Source organism: Mustela lutreola, chromosome 9 (assembly GCF_030435805.1).
Source record: "Mustela lutreola isolate mMusLut2 chromosome 9, mMusLut2.pri, whole genome shotgun sequence".
Classification (NCBI taxonomy): domain Eukaryota; kingdom Metazoa; phylum Chordata; class Mammalia; order Carnivora; family Mustelidae; genus Mustela; species Mustela lutreola.
The window spans coordinates 23,370,428-23,392,511 of record NC_081298.1 but is presented as its reverse complement, the minus strand read 5'-3'; the positions used below and the strand labels follow the sequence as shown (position 1 = coordinate 23,392,511).

At 44.0% G+C, this 22,084-nt stretch overlaps 1 protein-coding gene across 1 annotated transcript in view; it reads right to left on the bottom strand.

Moving 5' to 3' along the window:
• Positions 1–230: 230 nt before the first annotated feature.
• Positions 231–22,084, bottom strand: part of EDEM2 (ER degradation enhancing alpha-mannosidase like protein 2) — a 32,249-nt gene continuing 10,395 nt past the window's right edge. The window contains exons 5-11 of the mRNA XM_059133433.1: positions 20,358–20,483; positions 17,847–18,058; positions 15,772–15,913; positions 14,391–14,515; positions 5,578–5,722; positions 2,630–2,751; positions 231–789 (exon numbers count right to left, since the gene is read on the bottom strand). Coding sequence (XP_058989416.1) covers positions 289–789; positions 2,630–2,751; positions 5,578–5,722; positions 14,391–14,515; positions 15,772–15,913; positions 17,847–18,058; positions 20,358–20,483 — 1,373 coding nt within the window. The 3' untranslated portion in view covers positions 231–288. The remainder of the gene's footprint in view (positions 790–2,629; positions 2,752–5,577; positions 5,723–14,390; positions 14,516–15,771; positions 15,914–17,846; positions 18,059–20,357; positions 20,484–22,084) is intronic.

The window sequence follows — 22,084 nt, the reverse complement described above, 5'->3', positions numbered from 1 at the left end:
AACAGAAAAACAAGGGGCACCTGGGTGGCTCAGTGGGTTAAAGCCTCCGCCTTTGGCTCAGGTCATGATCTCAGGGTCCTGGGATGGAGCCTCACATCTGGCTCTCTGCTCAGCAGGGAGCCTACTTCCCTCTCTCTCTGCCTGCCTCTCTGCCTATTTGTGATCTCTCTCTCTGTCAAATAAATAAATAAAACCTTAAGAAAAAAAAAAAAAAAAACAGAAAAACAAGATTGTCAAAAGCAGGTTTATTGTCACAGTTCAAACACAAAAGAAAAAATCAACCAGTGGTTATGAGGAGTCCAGGAAAACCTGTCCCAGTAATGCCAACTTGGAGGTAAAGGGCTGACTCGGGCAGCTGAGCAATGGGATTTTCGGCTTGGCAGGCTGCTTCTCCCTCGCCTGGTCATGGCTCTCGGGTGAGGAGACTGTGCCTGGCCGTGTTGGCGGTTGCCACGGCCCCGAGCTCATCGTTTTTTTCTGAAATCTCGACCTGTTCCGTTTGAGGGAGTAGAATTCCCTCATCAAGTCTTCTACTTCCCACTGCTCCTCCTTCAGCCTCCGGCAGCAGTGCAGGGCGGCGGGGTCGATGGGGTGCGCTTCAGTGTTGAAGATGTAACCGCCGGCCCCTAGGATGCACTCCCCGTAGGGGGTTATCACCGCGTCGAAGGTGGAGCCGTTGTTGTGGATGAAGTTGGCCGGGTCGAACAGAAGGTAGAGGTATTTCACGGTCTCGGCCAGGAAGAAAGACTCCATGCGGTTGTCCAGCTTGTGGTCTCGCAGATCTTTGATCTACCACGAGGAAGAGGGAGGCGAGTCAGAACAGTGGCAGGGGACAGCGGATGGGGCCGCGGAGCCATTAGCTATTTCCACTTGGCTATGGAGCAGCTGAGCACCAACCCAGTAGGTTGGAAACCTAACGTATAGTTATAGGGTAAGGCTTAGGGGTCACTCCTCCCGTGAAAGCGCTCTATTGACATCCCACCTCATGAAGACTCAAAACCAAAGTCCCGATCATGGCCTGAGCGGTCCTCCGGGTCTGGCTCGGGCTCTCTCCCTTGATCTCGCGGGTCAACCGGGTCAAGCCAACGGGTTGTTCCGTTAGCAAGCACACCCGCACTGCCCTTGATCCTACCCTTGTTGTGACCATACACAGATCGACTCATCCCCTTGAATGACACTAAAAATACAGCGTCATTTACTTAGCTAATCTCCCTTGATGGGCCTTAAGGTGGTTGCCAAGTTTTTGCTACTGCCATAACCAATTAGAAGTCTGTAAGAAGAAAAATTCATACTAAGTTCACAGTCATGGATGAGTAAGTTTACTTCCTACATTTATAGTTGCGTCTCAGAATTAGAGATACATTTTCTTAAACTAATTCTCGGTGGACATCTATTTTTCACCAAAAAATGTGACTAAAATATGGACTTGATGTACCGAGAATTATTATTTGTCAAAGGCCAAACAGTCTGACGCCTATTCCCATCATTTGCCTTGGAAGACCTCCAGAGGGCTTTCATTTTCATGGAAATAAGTCAAATATTTTTAAGAAGTTCGCATTGGGCTCATCCACTTTGGCTTTTCACAAAATACAATACGTTAGACACTAAATCATACCACTGCTTTATTTTCTCCCTACATATATAGGTCTTTTAAAATAAATATATCTCTTAAATAGAAACATATATTTAAATTTTTAATTTTAAATTTTAAAAAATTTATATAAAATTAAAAATTTATATACTTAAATTAAATATATATATGTATGTATGTATATACACACACACATATTCATATTCTACTTGTAGAATATAACCACAGCACAAAATTTTGAAAAAAGAAGGATTTTTTTTGGGGGGGGGTGTCTGTTTTTAATCCCATACCCTAAAAATCCTCTGTGTACTTTTTGGTGAATTTTCTTCCAGACAAATTTCCTACACATCTGGTTTTTACATGTCCGTAATGATGGTTTATTAATAGCTTGCCTGCTTAGGTCCTCTAAGGATGTGACATGGCTCTTACCCTTGACCCTTTCAATTCCTTTTCCACAGAGCAGCCAGAGTGATCCTTCTAAAATACAAGTCAGACCATGTCCCTGCTCTGCTGTCAGTCCTACAACAGCTTCTCCTGTTAAGTAGAACAAAATGCAAACTCTCCCCAGCACCTCTTCCAAAGCCCTACACCATCTAGCCGCTTCCTCCTTCTGGGATTTACCTCTTCCTCTTCCCTCCTTGCTCACTCCATTCCAGCCATATTGGGCTTCTTTCCGTCTCCCAACTACATGTTTGTTGTTCTTCCTACTAAAATATTTGCTGGGGGGCTGGTCTTTGTTCATTGCTAGAACCCTCGGTCTAGCATAGTGCCTGGCACATAAAAGACATTCAGAAAACATCTGTGAAACTACTGGACTATTTCATTAAGGACCGCCAGATTTGAATATAAGGCCATGGGACTCTATTTCCCTTCTAGAATCTACCTTACAGGCCTTTCCACAAAACTTTTTACAAAATGTGCCCCAGTAAAATAAAGGCATATGTATATCTCTAAGGTCCCTTCAGTGCTCCTATGCCAGAGGCTTGTTAGCAGCAGAGGGAGACATTTCTCAACTCTTGGGCCCGTGGAAACACTTACTGTTGCAAATCCACACTCCACCTTGCTGATTTTTTCAATGGATTCCACAGCATCTCTTCCGAGTTCTAAGAGGGTGGGGTCCCCCGTGGCACGGTAGAGGTACATTGCGCTCTCAATGAGCTCTGTAAAGTCCAAAGCAGACCCTTCTCATCCAGGGGCTGAGCAGGGAAGGCTCAGGGCCCATTTCAGGCAGTGAGAGACTCCTTCCCTCCATACCTTGTCCACAGGGCCCCAACCAGGAGGAACAGGGGATAGCTCACACAGTGCTGAATTTCCAGAGCCGATATACCCAAAGCCTGAAGTGGAGATCAGCCTTAAAACTGACCATGGACTTCCAATCCCAAGGGAGAGAGAGGCAGCTAGGTTCTGGGATGGGGAGGTGGCAAAGGTTACTCCCTGTCTCCCACTATCTGTCCTCTCCTTCTTCCTTAGTAACAGCATCCTTAACTATAGCCATGTACACCCAGCAGCCAGGTGTGAGACTAAGGTCCCTGACACCATAGAGGGACATATAAGGCCAGAAGTGAGAGAAGAATAAATGTCTATCTTAATTAAGCTACTACTTACTTTCTGTCACTCACAGCCTAACCCAAACCTAAAACTTGAAAGTATGAGGCCCTTTGTCATTATGAGGCCCTTTGGAGACGGGATGGACAAAAAGATGAGGTTAAGATATTCAAGAGGCAATCTTCAATCTAACAAAGAAGGAGCCACCAGTTCACCAGGCCCAGAACACGGCGATAGTCTTGTCTGACTCTATATGCACAACCGGAATTGGACATTCAGACATGGGCCCCATTTTCAGATAAATATTGGGCAACAGAAGTTGATTGTGATGAGGAAGTTTATTCTGGAGAAAAGAAAACCCAGGATGTGTTTACTACTTTCAGATATAGAGCTAGTATAGAAAAGAAAGATTTGACTTCCAGAGTGACCCCAGTGGGCGGAAGGTACAGCCCAACAGACTTTTCTACTTCTTCCCCCATCTCTTCTCAGAGAGGAGAGAACTCCCCCCTTCCTAGACCAACCTCTCCTCCTGATCGCCTTCCCTGTTCCCTCCTGGGCCTTGGTCAGCACTTTTTTCCCTTTTGATTTATTACTGCAAACTCTATTTCTTACTTTCGGAAAAAAGACCTCTGCCTGTCCCCCAGTTCTTCCCCACCTCTCCCTCCTTTTCCCCATGGGTCTCTAGACAATTGCTAATCTGATGCTCATATTCTAGGCACAGGTGGGGGCACATCTAGTGGTAAGAGAACATGCTGTGTGCGTTCAAAGAAAGAAAAGCTAGGGAAGGCTCTTGTCCTGCTGCTAGCAGGGGCTGGCTCAGTGTCCCTAGGGCCCAGCCACTTTGTTTTCTTTTTCTCATACATAGGCCTACATGGGCTATCGTCGTCGTTTTAATTTCTTCTATTTTGACCAACTATCTAGAACAGCGTGACAGCCCAAGGCCTAGACTTGGACTTAGGCGGAGGTAAAAGCCCTCAGACTCTTAGGCCAGGTTCTATGCTACCATGCTGCTGATCAGATGCATGTACCAGAGCATAAGACACTCATCAATCTAACGAAAAAGCACTACCTTATCTCCCATTCGCTATTGTTTTAGGGTAGGAAGGGTGACTAGCTAAGGCTATTACTGGATTCCCGGCTGTGCTGCCTTACTTTCCACTGAGGCCTTCCGGCCAGCCCCTCCTGCAAATGGAACAGGGTGCCTCTGGAAGTAGTGAGCTCCCTGTCACTGGTGCTAACTGAACAAAGACCAGATAACCACTTGCCAGGGCAATGACAGGGGACCTCAGTTAGAAGGCCTCTTGGGTTCCCTCTAACTCTGAGAATGCACAAGCTTCCTTCCTATGTTTAGCCCCAAACTGTCTTCATCTCATCTACTGGTATCACTGGGTAGGATACCTTTTGAGAGTCTTCTCTTTAAAAAAAAAAAAAAAAAAAGAAAGAACGAACGAACAAGAACGGGAAAGAAAAGAAAAGGGAAAAAGAAAAGAAAAAGCTGTGAGAACAAATGCATTAGAAATACCAAGAACAAAAAAAAAAAAGAAAAGAAATACCAAGAACAGCAGACTCGAGGAATCAAAGTGACTAATTTGCTCTTTGCAGTTGCTGTTTTACTTCCTCTTCTGTTCCGCCTCCACAACTTCCACAACAACCTCTTGAGCAGGAGGAAGGAGATGGGCAGGAGGAAGGAGAGAGCAGAATGGGCAGGAGGCATGCGAGGGCCGGTCCTGCAGCTCAAAGGCATTCAGGTGGGAAGGTGGGAAGAATGTAACAATGGGAACGCAAGCCCCTTTGGGGTGGGGGATGACTGTGTGCTGACTAAGCTTCCTTCCTCTGGCCCCCTTCCCCTTCTCCTCCTTGCAGTATTTAGCTTTCCTGTAGTGAATCAGAGGCTCAGGGCTGGAAAGGAACTCTAAGACAGTTATCGAGTGTGGAATACCTTCCTTCTCTGAGCCTTGATTTCTGAGCTGCAAATGGGGAGGTGGACAAGATGATTCGTTCCTAAGGTCCATTCCAGAATTCTAACATTCTGTATTATAGAAGCATAACTCACGTGACCCAGTGATTTAGGAAGTTTGTCTACACTTCTGAAATCCCGATGGCAAGAACTCAAAAGGAGACAACCTGGCTCTTCCCTTTGCCCTCACTTGCTCAAGTTTGAAGGAGCCTAAGATTTAGCTGAGAGGCCTGGGTTCTAGTCCCACCTCATACACTTAGTCTAGGGCAAGCCAGCTCAACCCACTAAGCTTCAGTTTCTTTATCCAAAAATATATGGGTAGGTCATTCCTACCAGGAAAACCACCCAGAGCTGCTGGAAGCATCAGATGGGAAAAAATTAGCTTGTGAGCACTTGTGAGGCATGGAGCCTCACAGAAACCTGAGGGTTTGGGATTTAGAGAACCGGAGCTTTTGGGTTGGGATGAGCCAGAGATACTGCTTACCTGGCCGAAGAGGGTAGCCCTCTCGCTTCTCCACTGTGTATCCCTGAGGAATGTTGTAGAATTCTGGGAGCCCCCCAAACTGCTTCCATATAGTGTAGTAGTTGAGGAAGGTCCTCATGGCATTGTCAATGTCCCCAATGAGGCTCTGTAGGACAAAAATGGTTGTCAAGCCAGCAGCCACCAGGCATAAAAACCCACATACAAAAAAGAACTCCCATACCACACCCCACGTACAACTTCCCGGAAGAGACAATAAAGGCTTTAGAGCCACAAAAGCCTGCAATCAAACCAAGTCACCCATTTATTCATTGTTTGGCCCTCGGCCAGACACTTAGCTTCTCTGAGCCTCATCTCTCCCATACAAAACACAAAAACATTAAAGTTACCGTGAGGGACAGAAGTTGTATTCAAAGTCCCTGCTCAGTCCCTGGCTACTACAGTTTTTAAATAGGTAAGTCAGCTGTCTGGTTCAAAATTCTAAAAATAGGAAAAAGGTTAATTTTACTAAGTCTCACTCCTATCCCATACCCCAAACAAATCTGTATTCATTTGTAAACATAAATATGTGTGAGACTCTATTATTTTCCCTGACATAAAAGATCACTATTTAAACATACAGTTCTGCACTTGCTTTTATTCATTTAACAACTTTCATTAATTTTTCATCTATGTGCATAAAAAGCTGCCTCCCCCTATCTACACAGTTGTGTAGTACTCCACTGCCTGGACCACAGTGTAACTAGTTCTCTATTAACAGCTAGTTGGATTGGTTCCAATGTTTTGCTCTTTGCTAGAACAACCAACAGTGTAGTAAATAACCTTGCACATATGTCACCTCAAACATATGCCAAGTTTACCTGTAGGACAGAATTAGGATTGCTGGGTCCGAAAACATACACATTTGTAATTTTATTAGCTGTTGCTAAGCAGCTAATAATACTAACATGAGCTTGCAAGGAAACAGCTTTTTTTTTTTTTTTAAGATTTTTATTTTATTTATTTAATAGAGGGAGAGAGAGCACAAGAAGGCAGAGCAGCAGGCAGAGGGAGAGAGAGAGAAGCAGGCTCTCTGCTGAGCAGGGAGTCCAATGCAGGGCTCCATCCCAGGACTTTGGGATCATGACCTGAGCCAAAGGTAGCCACTGAATTGACTGAGCCACCCAGCTGCCCCAGGAAACAGCTTTTTGACCTGACATTCTTGACATCTCCTGTGGGTGCCTCGTGGATAGGGCAAACTTAACATTTCCCCAAGAAAGCTCTCGGTTCCCTCACTTTCCCACAAAGTTGCCTCCTTACTGTCACCTCTCCCTTCTTAGTACACGGCACTTAGCAAATCGTGGCCATCCTCGACTCCTCCCTTCCCCTCTCCCCATATCCATTCCGTCAGCAACTCCTGTCCATTCCATTCTAAACCATCACCGTCTGTCTCTCCGTACCTCCAGCACCGCCGCCCCATCTGGTCACCAGCATCTCACACCGGGATCCCTTCCACAGCCCTCTCACGTCTCCCACCACTTGTCTCCATGCCCCTCTCCAGTGCTCTCTCCCCATACAGGCAGAGTAACTGCCTTCCTACAAACACCAGACCTCAGGGTTTCTCAGGGGTTCAGCATAAAGTCCAGATACCTCCCCACAGCCCTCAAGGCCTTGCATGACCTGCGTGCTGCTGACTTCCACTGACTGATCTTTCCCTCCCCTGGACTGTGGCCAAATTGCTTTTGTTTCTGGTAAACAGCCAACTCTTTCCTGTCTCAGGACCTTCACACATGATGTTTCTCTGCTTGGAACATCATCCCCTATCTCTGATTCCTGAAATACCAGCTTTAGCATCACATCTCTGAGAGGCCTTATTCCCTCAAGTTTAGGTCCCCCTCCAACATTTTCTCTCAGACTTTCGCTTTGTGTCCTTCATTGCAACGGACTATTTTATGCATTTGTCCGCTCAATTTTTTCTTTTGTGCCTCACACTCTATAAACCAAACAAGGGCAGTGCCTGGAATGCAGCAGGAATTCGGATATTTGTTGAATAAATGAATGAACAAATTGGACGTATCTAAGCCTCCTTTCTTCATCTAGCAAGCAACATTTACTTCAGTGTGCTGTGATCATTCTGTGTCAAGTGTCTGACACAGAAATCATTCTCTTATAAATATTTATCACCTCTGTGTGTCAGTCACACAACAAGGCACTGACAAGATGTTCAATAAATGTCAGTTATTAGTGTTTTTATAATCTCACAGAGAATGAACCCATGACCCCTGGTCAAGCCAGGAAAAAGTACCACACCAAAGGAGATGAAACGCTTTCCTTCCTTATCACACCCTCTCTTTTATTTTCTTAATTTTTATTTTAGGAAATTTGAAAAATAAAGGTATAAAAAAGTCACTCTTAACCTTACCACACAGATAACATAGTTTTGATATCTACCTTCCTAATTTATATTCTATTCAGAGTTACAGAAATTTTTTTTTAAAACATACAGAAATAAAAATGTAATCACCTCCACAGTAGAAGCTGTTTACATTTTTGTCTTCTATTTCATAACGTACCAAAACCAAAATTTTAAAATTATAATCAGTTTACACATAACATAATGCCTTTGTGTGTATTTTGTTATTGTTAAATCTACTTAGAGAATTTAAAAAAAATTTAATTATCACTCCTAATTTCTCACTATAGCCCAACAGTATGTTTCATTCCTTCACATTTTCTTGATTCTTGTTGCTACCTCTTCATGTAACACGGGAGTTTACATATTAATTTCTTAAAGTTGTATAATGACCCATTCCATTAAAATGTAATTATTCAGGGGCACCTGGGTGGCTCAGTTTGTTGAGCAACTGCCTTCGGCTCGAGTCATGATCCTGGAGTCCCGGAATCAAGTCCCACATTGGGCTCCCTGCTTGGCAGGGAGTCTGCTTCTCCCTCTGACCCTCCCCCTTCTCATGCTCTCTCGCTTTTGCTCTCTCTCATTCTCTCTCAAATAAATAAATCTTTAAAAAGTTTTTTTTTAACGTAATTATTCATTTGCCCCTCCATTAGTGGGTATTTGGATCACTTCTAGGTTTTCTTTGTCATGAACTTTGTTGCTAGGAATATCTGTATACGTGATGCATCTTTCCCTCTTGAATTACTTTCTTGGGGAGCAGGCAGAGAAATGGAATTTGGCAGGGTCAAAGGGTGTGATCAGTGATACAGCTGGATTGGACAAGCAGGTTTCCCAAGAGGAATGTAGTCACAAATAGTTTTAAGGCAATAGAGTTCTAGATCCTCTACTTTCCTAAAATGGATCTGCCTGAAAAGATGCTTATAACACAAAGGCAGGCTATCTATTATCACTGTTTCCTTCACAGTTATCCTTCTGCCATTTTACCTTCTCCAAAGGGTACCGACCAGCAATCTCTACCCATTCTGTGGAACACTGTCCTGGGGAATAAAGACTTCCTGAGCACCAAATTAGGTTAAATTTAAAATACTGGTGTAGAGGGCACCTGAGTGGCTCAGTTGTTAAGTGTCTGCCTTCAGTTCAGGTCATGATCCCAGGGTCTTGGGATCAAGCCCCCCCAGGAGGCTCCCTGTGGGAAGGCTCAGTGGGAAGCCTGCTTCTCCCTCTCCCACTCCCCCTGCTTGTCTCTCTCTCTCTCTCTCTCTCTCTCTGTCAAATAAATAAATAAAATCTTAAAAAAAAAAAAAAAACTGGTGCAGGTGTTGAAAAAATGAAATGACTCTAACCACCATGTAACAAATTCTTTTGTGTATCAGATGGTTCCCAATACTCTACCTTCAAAAAACTGGAAGAGGATCTGGTCAAGTTGTCAGCAGAGGAATCATTAAAAATGATTTCTGATGACAGATTATGACTATTTTCATCATATAAAGAACGAACCATATAATACTGCCATTTTTGTAGGTAAGACTATGAAATACTGGCAGTTTTATATGGATCAATCTATTAAGTCAATGATTACAAAGAACTGAATGATGGGCACCTGGGTGGCTCAGCTGGTTACAAGTCCAACTCTTGATTTTGGCTCAGGTCACGAGATGGAACCCCAAGGGCTCTGCACTGGGTGTGGAACCTGCTTAAGATTCTCTCCCCCCCTTGGCCCCTCCTCCTCCCTCCCTGATGTTCAAAAAAAAAAAGGTCTGAATGTCATTGCAATAATCAAACTCTTTCCATTCCTATCTACTTATTTATATGCATAAGGCTACTCAGCACTTACAGCTAAAAGATGAAAACAGGAACAAAACTTTTGATCCATAACCATATCCCATTGTAGCAATATGTGTTGTTCACGCACAAATACAAACTACTTAAAAATTAAAAAGCTCCCAAAATCTCACAAAGTGTATTTCTAATTAAATTGCCTTTATGTTTCATAATTATTCATCAAAAAATGTAAGCTATTAATGTTGCTTTACTCATTTAACATACTAATGATAACCAAGTCAAGAAGAAAACAAATTTAATACTCAGAGCCTATGGTCAGAGGAAATTCTAAAGTATTTTAAATTTCTATGTATGCAAAAATTTTATTACAAAGATATAAGAGGATTTCAATAAAATTTATCTAGCATAAAATATAACAATTAGTATAAAATCTTGTTGGAGGAGGAGAATGAAAATATGAGTTTGAGGAGAAAAAGGTTAAAAACATGCAGGGGATTCCACGATTCTTCAAAATTCTTTTAGTGGGCATCCAAGCAACAGAATTTGAATACCTTAGAAAAGTTGGACCTATATTTAATATTGTCAACAAGTTTTCTCTGAGCCTGTTTCCCCATCTGTAAAATAAGAAGGCTGGCTAAAAGTACATGATGGGGGACTAGTACATGAATTGCAGAATTATCAATTTAATGGAATATATTCATCTGTTAAAAAGAAGTAAAATCAAGGGGCGCCTGGGTGGCTCAGTTGGTTAAGCATCTGCCTTTGGCTCAGGTGGTGATCCCAGAGTCCTGGGATCAAGCCCTGCAGTGGGCTCCTTGCTCACTGGGTCTGCTTTTCCCTCTGCCCCTCCCTGTTATTCGTGATCACTCTCTCTAATAAATAAAATCTTAAAAAAAAGTAAAACTGACCTATATGTATCAATAAAGAATGATCCCCAAGACATATTCAGTGAAAAGGTACATAATATATTCCTATCTATGTAAAGAAAAAAGGTAAATATAATTTATGCATACATTTATGCATACAGATTTCTAGAAAGCTATACACAAAACGTAATACAAGCTGGACTGGGGAGGGCATCTGGGGATGGGTGCTCAAGATTTACTTTTCACTGTATTCCTCTGTGTGCTTTTAAAATTTACCACCATCTACATGTATTATCTTTTCTTAAAATAAAAAAAGAAACGAGCTTGTAAAAATATTGTGGTATACATAGGGGCCTGTTAGATGGGCTCCAACATCCCACCCTCCCAGCTGTGACTCCATCAGATCATGTAATAGAAAACAATAATGATGGCACAGAGAGCAGCCCCAGCTGCTTTCACGTCTTTTCTCAGGCCCGCTGTCAAGAATGAAGAGATTTGACAGAACTGTCCAGTGGAGAAACAGTTGTTGCCAATAGCGGTTACTGGCCAGCCTGGAAAGACACTTCCTACTTCATTTTATTTTATTTTATTTTAAAGATTTTATTTATTTATTTGACAGAAAGAGATCACAAGCAGGTAGAGAGGCAGGCAGAGAAAGAGAGAGAGGGAAGCAGGCTCCCTGCTGAGCAGAGAGCCCAATGCGGGACTCGATCCCAGGACCCTGAGATCATGACCTGAACCCAAGGCAGCAGCTTAACCCACTGAGCCACCCAGGCGCCCCTCCTACTTCATTTTATTTTATTTTATTTTATTTTATTTTTATTTTTTTTTTTTTTAAGATTTTTATTTATTTATTTGACAGAGAGAAATCACAAGTAGTCGGAGAAGCAGGCAGAGAGAGAGAGGGAAGCAGGCTCCCTGCTGAGCAGAGAGCCCGATGCGGGACTCGATCCCAGGACCCTGAGATCATGACCTGAGCCGAAGGCAGCGGCTTAACCCACTGAGCCACCCAGGCGCCCCCCTACTTCATTTTAAATGGTATCACATTTCACAGCACACTGGAAGCTCAGTTCCTGATACCTTAAAGCTCCCTTTGGAAAATTCAGCTTGGCAGAGCCTCAAGTCTGTCTAATTCACTCTAACTCTCTCTTCTGTCTCCAACTCAAGTACTCAAGCAACTAAAATACCTCATTTGACTTATACCAGAATGAATCTGCTTTGATCCTTTCTTAATTAAACTCTTCAGAGTGTAGGGATAAAGGGTACATACCTCAATATCATAAAGCTATCTATGAAAAACCCACAGCAAATACCATTCTTAATGGGGAAAAACTGAGAGCTTTTCCCCTAAGGCCAGGAACACACCAGGGATGTCCACTATCCCCACTGCTATTCATCATAGTAGTAGGAGTCCTAGCCTCAGCAATCAGACAACAAAAAGAAATAAAAGACATCCAAATCAGCAAAGAAGAAGTCAAACTCTCATTCTTTGCAGATGATACTTTATGTGGAAAACCCAAAAGACTGCACCCCAAAACTTCTAGAACTCATATAGGAATTCAGCAAAGTGTCAGGATATAAAATCAATGCACAGAAATCAGTTGCACTTCTGTACACCAACAAGACAGAAGAAAGAGAAATTAAGGAGTCAATCCCATTTACAATTGTACCCAAAACCATAAGATACCTAGGAATAAATCTAACAGAGAGGCAAAAAATTGATATTCAGAAAACTATAGAACATTTATGAAAGAAATTGAAGACACAAAAAAATGGAAAAACATTCCATGCTCATGGATTGGAAGAACAAATATTGTGAAATTGTCTATGCTACCTAGAGCAATCTATGCATTTAATGCAATCCCTATCAAAATATCATCAACTTTTTTCCCCACAGAAATGGAACAAATAATCCTAAAATTTGTATGGAACCAAAAAAGACCCTGAATAGCCAGAGGAATGTTGAAAAGAAAAGCAAAGCTGGTGGCATCACAATTCTGGACTTCAAGCTCTATTACAAAGCTGTCATCATCAAGACAGCATGGTACTGGCACAAAAACAGACACATAGATCAATGGAACAGAATGGAGAGCCCAGAAATGGACCCTCAACTCTATGGTCAACTAATCTTTGACAACACAGGACAGAATGTCCAATGGAAAAAAGACAGTCATGGGACGCCTGGGTGGCTCATTGGTTGGACGACTGCCTTTGGCTCAGGTTATGATCCCGGAGTCCCGGGATCGAGTCCCGCATAGGGCTCCCAGCTCCACGGGGAGTCTGCTTCTCTCTCTGACCTTCTCCTCGCTCATGTTCTCTCTCACTGTCTCTCTCTCAAATAAATAAAATATTAAAAAAAAAAGAAAGAAAGAAAAAAAAAACAGTCTCTTCAATAAATGGTGTTGGGAAAATTGGACAGCCACATGCAGAAGAATGAAACTGGACCATTTCCTTATACCACACACAAAAATAGACTCAAAATGGATGAAAGACCTAAACGTGACAGAGGAATCCATCAAAATCCTTGAGGAGAACACAAGCAGCAACCTCTTCAACCTCAGCCACAGCAACTTCTTCCTAGAAACATCACCAAAGGCAAGGGAAGCAAGGACAAAAATGAACTATTGGGACTTCATCAAGATCAAAAGCTTTTGCACAGCAAAGGAAACAGTCAACAAAACCAAAAGACAACTGACAGAATGGGAGAAGATACTTGCAAATGACATATCAGACAAAGGGCTAGTATACAAAATCTATAAAGAACTTATCACACTCAACACCCAAAGAACAAATAATCCTATCAAGAAATGGGCAGAAGACCTAAACAGACATTTCTATAAAGAAGACATCCAAATGGCCAACAGACACATGGAAAAGTGTTCAACATCACTCACTGTCAGGGAAATACAAATCAAAACCATAATGAGACACCACCTCACACCAGTCAGAAAGGCTGAAAATTAACAAGTCAGGAAATGACAGATGTTGGCGAGGATGCGGAGAAAAGGGAACCCTCCTACACTGTGGGTGGGAATGCAAGCTGGTGCAGCCACTCTGGAAAACAGTACGGAGGTTCCTCAAAAAGTTGAAAATAGAGCTACCCTACAACCCAGCAATTACACTACTGGGTATTTACCCCCAAAACACAAATGTAGAGACCTGAAGGGCCACGTGCACCCCCGTGTTTACAGCAGCAATGTCCACAATAGCCAAACTATGGAAAGAACCTAGATGTCCATCAGCAGATGAATGGATAAAGAAGATGTGGTGTATATGTATGACGCAATATCATGCAGCCATCAAAAACTGAAATCTTGCCATCTGCAACAACATGGATGGAACTGGAGGGTATTATGCTAAGCGAAATAAGTCAATCAGAGAAAGACAATTATCATATGATCTCACTTGTATGTGGAATTTGAGAAACAAAGCAGAGGATAGTAGGGGAAGAGAGGAAAAAATGAAACCAGAGAGGGAGACAAACAAAAGAGTCTCTTAAGGCTCTTCATCTCAGGAAACAAACTGAGGGTTGCTGGAAGAGAGGGGGTGTGGGAGGGGTAGGGTGGCTGGGTGATGGACACTGGGGAGGGTATGTGCTACAGTAAATGTTTTGCATTGTGTAAGACTGAGGAACCACAGAACTGTACCCCTGAAACAAATAATACATTATATGTTAATAAAAAATAAAACAGAATTAAGTTAAAAAAAAAAAAAAAAGAATGAGCTTGCTTTGTCAGTTTCAGAAAAACAAAATCCACCTCTCTGATCATTCCTACCTGAAGACCAGGCCAGTAGGCCTCTAGGGACTGGAAGACTGGCATGGACACAGTCCCCTTGTACATCTGTACCCACAGGTACCAGTCATCGAAGCGGGTGTAATTCCGAATGGCTGTGTTATATTCTGCAGAGGAGATGCAATAAGACACATCAGTGATCACAGAGATGAAAGGCAGGTCTTGACCCCAGAAGCACGGACTTACACTTTTGAAGACCATATGATGGTGTAGCTTCAAAGCAGACTAGGAAGCAACAAGGCATAGAGAAAAGAGCATGAGTTCTGGAGCCAAACTTCCAGACTCAAATTCCAGCTCTAGCTTTACCACTTGCTAGCTGTGACCTTGGGTAAGGTTTTCCTTCTTAAGCCTCAGTTTCATTATCTCTAAAGTGTGGAGAGTAATGATACACACCTCATGGGACTGTTCAGTTATTCATTCACTCAACAACATTCACTGAGCATCTACTAGGTACAGGTACCTACAGGGTAGCAAACAAGACAAAAGGCAGGCCCTGGGGCCCTTACATTCTGGTGGGAACTTGAACTTACACTTCTCTCTAGATTGTAAATCCATGAAGGGCAGAATCCTCCATGCTACATAGTGCATAATATATATGCACAATAAATTATTATCCAAATGAAGTACCAAATACATATGCAAATTAATAAGACAATCTCAAATAGCGCCATAAGGATGAAATGAAATAGTCCACATTGGGTGCTTGCACGGCGCTAGACAGATCAGTGGTACTAAGTATCTGCTGAATAAATGAATGGTAGCCCTCACAGTAACTATTACTAGGTGCTCAACAATTCCTCAATTTCATTATTATTAGTGTCCAAGGGCCTAGAGGATAAAACGCTTTTATTCCACAGGCATTAATCAACCACCTACCTCACGCAAAGCACCGTGGGGGACAGAAAGATGAATACGGCATAGACCCAGCACTCAACTGTTAGCTGTGGACGAAAGCTGACTCTACAAAGGTACTGAAGGCCCTTAGTTCTAAGGAGGGATCAAGCTGCTTCGTGGGCAAGGTGTCACTGCAGCTGGGCCTTAGAGGGTGAACAGAATTTGGACACATGAAAACAGGAAAAAAAGGTGTTCTAGACAAAGAGAACCCATGTACAATGGTCAGCAAATAAGAAACCCAGGGCCACACACAGAGAACAGAGCACAGTTCACTGGGATCTTGCAGGAAGGCCTGAAGAGCTACAGCGGGCACTAAGGGGGCAATGTTCAGTCCATCCTGGCTCTGAATGCAGACTCAGGTACTCAGAACAGATGCTGTCAGCACTTGGGAGCAAGGGGAAATTTCTAAGTAAATCACTTGTTGATGGGAAAAATCACGACAAAAGCCTCCCTACCCCACGCTTTTTACCTAGGAACATGGCCATGAGTTTCTTATCCTGAAGCAAAATGGCTCCTTTCACCAGGTACTCGAAGTAGGAGTCCACGCCAGCCCCGATGCCGGAGTCCTGGGCCACCCACTTTCCAGTGAGCACATCGATATGGTTGCCAACCTGGGAGGAAAGAAGACACACACACACACACATAGTCTCCAGGGAGGGCTCGAGACCAAACACGGATCTCCCCATACCCGTGACTGGCCAGTCAGAGGCAAGGCAGGCGGCCTGATACTCTCAGAAGACACGCAGGCTATCGGGGTATGGGGTTGGGAGGCCACAGACTCCTATTGGTATCTGTCTCTGATTTGGGGAACTGCTCCATGTAGTTTTAAGTTCTGGAACTTCCATCTGAAGGCAAACAGAGCAGACCCTGGGCAACAGAGAAGGCCCGTGGGAGAGACACTGTCAGAAGGCAGGCCATGGTAGGGGCTGAGAGGATTTAAACTCCACTGTGGTGTTCCAGGGCTGGAGAAAAACCTGCTGGTGTTGGACCTACTAACGGAGTTACTGTAGGTCTCCACAGTGGCATCTTCTTAAGGGATTTTCAAGGATTCCTCATACAAGTTTCACTTTTCAAGCTTAGAACCAGACTTGCATAAAATGTGTCCCTGCTTGAATCACTTTCAGACAACTCAGTCTTTCCAAGTCATAATGACTCACCAAAAGTATATTAGTACATCAGCATTACTGCTCTAGTAACTAAGGATCAGAGAGGTTGAGTGACTTGTCCAGGGTTGCAAAGTTTCAGTGTAGCAAGGCCAGGGATCAAACCCAATTCTGACTAAATCTAGTGTTATTTCCTGGATAGCTTTGGCTCAATTACTGTTAGTTTCACCAGATTATCTGATTTAAGAGCTGAAACCAGCCTTAGAGATCATCTGGCTCAAAGTGTGTTCAATCTCCATGGGTTCACAGGTATTAGAGAAGAAAGGGAAGCTCTGGGGTCAAATAAATTTGGAATATAGTGAGTTAAGCCAAGTTAAATAGATTTACTTACCATAGGATTTCATAACCTTTAACCTATTCATGTTCATTATGAGTCTCAAAAAAAAAAAAAAAAAAAAAAGATACTACAGTTGGCCCCTGAACAATGTAGGGGGTGGGGTGCTGAGCCCCATATAGTCGAAAATCTGTATATTAACTCCTGACTGTCAAAACCTAACAACTAATAGCCTGATCTCGAGTGGAAGCTTTACTGATAACATAAATAGTCAATTAACACATAACTTCGTATATGTATTATGTACTGTATTCTTTTTTTAAATGTATTTTTTTTAAAGATTTTATTTATTTATTTGACAGAGATCACAAGCAGGCAGAGAAACAGGTAGAGAGAGAGAGGGAGGCAGGCTCCCCGCCGACCAGAGAGCCCGACACAGGGCTTGATCCCAGGACCCTGGAACCATGATCCGAGTCGAAGGCAGAGGCTTCAACCCACTGAGCCACCCAGGTGCTCCTATGTATTATATTCTTACAACAAAGTAAGCTAGAGAAAAGAAAGGGAGTGTTATTAAGAAGATCATATAGAAAAAAAAAAAAGATAAAAAATAAAATAAAAAAGATCATATAGAAGAGAAAATATGTTTTATAGTACTGCATTGTAAAAAAAATCTGTCTAAGTGGACCCATGCAGTTCAAAACTCAAGGGTTAACGGTCTATGTAGTATTCCCCAAACTTAACTGACTAGGAATTACTTTTTTCATAGAACAGCTAACCATTCAACATCTCTGGCCATCCACCGTCACCATGCGAGTCATGGGCAAGAAGCATATGACACACTTACTAAAAATCAAGAAGCTCAAGGCGTCAAACCTCAACAGGGCCCCCTCCCTGAGAGAGGATGTGCTCTCTCGTGCCCTCTTCCCCCGTGCCAAAACTTGAACTGGAGGCTTGCTTAACTTTCAGTGTCCTGATGCGAAGTCCTGGGTCACTGCTGAGGTCACCCTAAGTTTCCCTTGGTTGGGCTGCAACTTACTGCTCGAGTCTTATAAGCAGGGGCTACGGTGGCCAACTTGACTCAGACAGAAAGGGTGGCAGCCGACCTACCAGCCCAATATCCGACCGGCTCTCCCAGAGGCGCATGAGGGCCACTCTGGCCACATCTTCAAACACGGGGTCACCAGTGAGGCTGCTCAGGGTGGCAAATTCCACAATGAAGGTCCCAATGCCTGCCGTACAGGTGACAGGGGTTTCTCCCGGGTTCACACCATGAAGCAGGTTCACCGTTCCATACGGCATTCCAGTGGGGGTCTGAAATGCTGAATAATCACAAAATAATGATCTCAGACAGGAGTGGGGACATAGGGATGGTTCAACACACAGGCCCAAACCCGAGGCCTCAGCCTGCACTTCCCTCTCTATCTCCTGGGTGATCTGTTAAGAGATGAAGAAAGAGAGGGATAGAGGTCATGATTACAGGCCCTTGGTGACCACCTAACCCAGATGCTGTCAAGCAATGATCAGTGGGGCCGTCGGGCTTTTGCCCATGATGAGGAGGAAAGCAGCAGGCTGTGCTCCAGGCTGCCATGTCCAGGTAGGCCTACTCTGGCTAGAGCAGCTCCATTTTTAAGTATTTTACATGATGCCTTCAGAGGCAGGCAGGAAACGTAGTGGGAGGAATGTAGGGTTTAAGCCACAGGAAGCAGCTGGGCTTGTGGCATCCTAAAGAGCATGTGCCATGAGAAGCCCTTCACATGCTTCTCTCTTTTTGAGTTTATTGAGATACAACTGACGTACAGCACAAACACCTGACTTACCTATACGGTGAGAGGATGAACGCAGAAAGTTAACATCCACCGACTCATACAGATACAAAAAGAAAACATTGGTTTTTTTCCCTTACGATGAGAGCTTTTAGGATCTACTCTCTTAGCAACTTTCAAACATATCGTATAGCAGTGTGAGCTATGGTCATCGCGTTGTACATGAGAGCCCCAGCACTTATGGATAACTGGAAGCTGGTATCTTTGACCACCTTTGTCCGATTCCCCTCATATGCTTTTCCAGACACAGTATGACCAAATGAAACCTACCTGCAGACCCGAAGAAGTCCCAGAGGAGGCAGTTTGAGATCCCTGCTTTAAACAGTTTAGGGGGTAAACTATTACAATTTTTTAAAAAGGATATAAATTGCTTAACTACTGATGTGGTTCAACCCTCAATTTATAGATAGGAAAAGTCATGTCTGTAAGGAAGTGACTCAAAGGTCATAGAGAGGGAGCCAAACAGAGCTGGGATGAGAATGCCCACCTCGTGCCCACTCTGTTACGCTCTGCCCTTCCCACCCCTGTGTCTTCTGATTCAGGGCAAGGAGCTAGATAAATAGCCAGCGGCAGAGATTTCCTCTCTAGGCCAAAGGTCAAATAACCCCAGAGCAGCCCGTGCGTCACTGAACTGTGAACAAAGTTATCAAAACTTCCAAGAAACGCAAGGCCCAGCGACTTCATGATGAGTGGCAGACTTGTGTGTGGCAGGCCCAAGTGGCAAGTGAGGAGAACGGAAGTCACAACCTCGGGGCGCAAAGAAGTATTTCAGAAAAGTCAGGCAGTTTTCAAAAGGTGGGGGGGGGGTGACAAAATCCTCTCTTCACCTGAATGGCAGATCGGTGGGGGCTTGCTCCAATATGGACTTTCCAGCCTGTGTATTTCTCAATACAAACTGGTTTTTAATGACCGAAAAAGAAAGGAGGGGGAAGCAACCGAGCAGTGTGCCGTACCCATGACTCACACAGGATATGATGTTTTTAAGGAGACACTGAGGCTACGAGCCGTAAGCCATGAGTGCATCTGAACCAGCTCCCTCACTTTCCTCTGCTCTTCTCCAGAAAGGGAGAACTGTGGTGGCCAAGAGGTTGGTGAACGCCTCGGGTGATGTGTTTGGGTGTGAACAGCCCCAGAGTCCCCACCACGCCCCGAAGAGAACACAGTGTCCAGCTCGTGCGGCCATGCTCGGCTACTGCACCGCCAGGCAAATACACCGAGGCTTGGCCCGCAGCCCCGGACACAGCTGAGCTACAAACAAGTCCCCTGTGTTTCAGCGGTATTTTCAGCGGTTCTCCAAGCACTTTCTTCTTTCTGACCTCGTTTTCAGCCTCTCAAAAAGCCAATGCGGCAAGCAAGCAGGGATTATGATTCCCTTTTGAGAGACAAGGAAACTGAACCAGGGAGAGAAGAGTGGCTTGGTCAAGACATTGGCTAGTCCAGAACCAGGGGCTTCTAATGCACTGATCGAGGCTCTTCTCTGGAATCCCTTTATTCCAGGAGAGTGTGGGGCAGGGAGGAGGCCAAAGGGCTCGCTCAAGTAAGAGAGCCTTCCACCCACCAGGCTGGCTTTCAGTGCCACCCTGTGAAGAGTCATGAGGTCAGCTCATCTGTCCTGGGCCAGGGTCCCAGCAGGCCCTTAAAATGCCCAGAACTCTGCTGATTTCCATGGTGGGGGTCCAGAGGCAGAGACAGCAAGGGTTTGGGTGAGAAACAGCAGAAAATAACTCAGCATCACCACCCTGGTCTCCAGCAAAAGTAGCAGGACCTACTGGACTTCCTGTACCCCATGTCTTACCTGGGAGGAGTTTTCGGGCCGCCTCTTCAGCCATCCTCAGGAGAGGCCCAGAGCAGGGCCAGCCAGCCTCCACTTCCACCCCAGCCTTCTTCGACAACAGGTGAGCCGACAGAAGTCCTCCTACCACTACAGAGAGCACGAAATACAAGTGTCAGAGTCCCAAAGACCAGTCTTTCCCTTGCGTAAATGAAACCTACATGCTCTGTTGGGTGGCTGCCGGGAAGGGCCTAGAGCCACCTAGTGAAAGAATCCCTTAATCCCACATACTGGTACACTGGTAAGCTTACAGTTTTTTGCTCTTTGTGGGTGGATCCCCCAAACAATGACTATCACTTATTTTTAATCCCTATTGTATACCAAGCCCTAGGTACTACTGTCCCCTCTTTAAGTGAAGATATTGAGGTTCAGAGAGGTAATGTGACATGCCCTGGGTCATTATCTAGCAAATGGTAGGGCCAGGTCTGTCTCACTCCAAAAACCATGCTCATTTCACTTGGTTACTCTGTCTCCCAATCCCTGCCCTTGCCCCCGAGACCTGGACGGGCATGGTGGGGGCAGAGTAGTTATTACCTTTATTGCATTTAATTCATCCGTTTGAATTTCTGACACAATATTTAGGACTTATAAAAAGACATAAATATGGGGCGGCTGGGTGGCTCAGTCTGTTAAAAGGCTGCCTTTGGCTCAGGTCATGATCCCAGGGTCCTGGGATCGAGCCCCATGTTGGGTTCCTTGCTTGTTGGGGAGCCTGCTTCTCCCTCTACCTCTGCGTGCCTGCAGCTTCCCTTGCTTATGCTCTCTCTCTCATTCTCTCTGTGTCCCTAAATAAATAAATAAACAAATCTTAAAAAATAAAACATAAAAAGACATAAGTGTTCTGTATCTGGAAATATGACTAAATAGATATCCTGAATGGCCCTCTCATTGGAAAAGAATTGGTGACCTTGAGCTTCAGTTTCCCCTTCCTCCAGTCAGGGCAGGAATAAGAAACAAAGGCAGAACGTACTGAAAGTGGAAAGTCTGATAAAAGATACCACCATAGGGGTGCCTGGGTGGCTCAGTCATTAAGCATCTGCCTTTGGCTCAGGTTATGATCCCAGGGTCCTAGGATCGAGCCCCAAGTCAGGCTCCCGTTCAGCAAGGATCCTGCTTCTCCCTCTCTCTCTGCCTGCTCCTTCCCCTACTTGGGCTCTTGCTCTCTCTATCATATAAATAAATGAAATCTTAAAAAAAAAAAAAAAAAAAAAAAAACTCCCCAAAGTTGCGATCTGAAAGAATTATATAGCCTGTATAAGGATGGATTCAAAATAAACCCTACCCACCTCCCCCAGCATATTTTAAGGAAAACTGCATGCCTCAGATCTTGATGCCAAGTAAAAGAAAGGGAAAACAGAAAACAAAACCAAAAAAACTTCCCTAAGAATTAGTAACTACACTCACTAAGTTTTACAGTTTGAATTCACACTAACTGTGTAGTCTAGGACAACACAAACTTTTGGCATTAAACAGTTTCTGGGAAACAGTGCCTCCAGCCAAGTGGCAGAAGTAAACAAAAAGTCTACCTGGAAGAACCAACCTTCAGTCTAGGCCTCAAAGGAGCCCAGAGATAAAGTCTAGGGAATGAGTGTACATTAAAATCTAAATAAATCATAAAACATACAAAGAAACAAAGCACTGGGAGTATAAACCAGCAGAAATGACAAAAGAACAAGACTTACCAGTATATC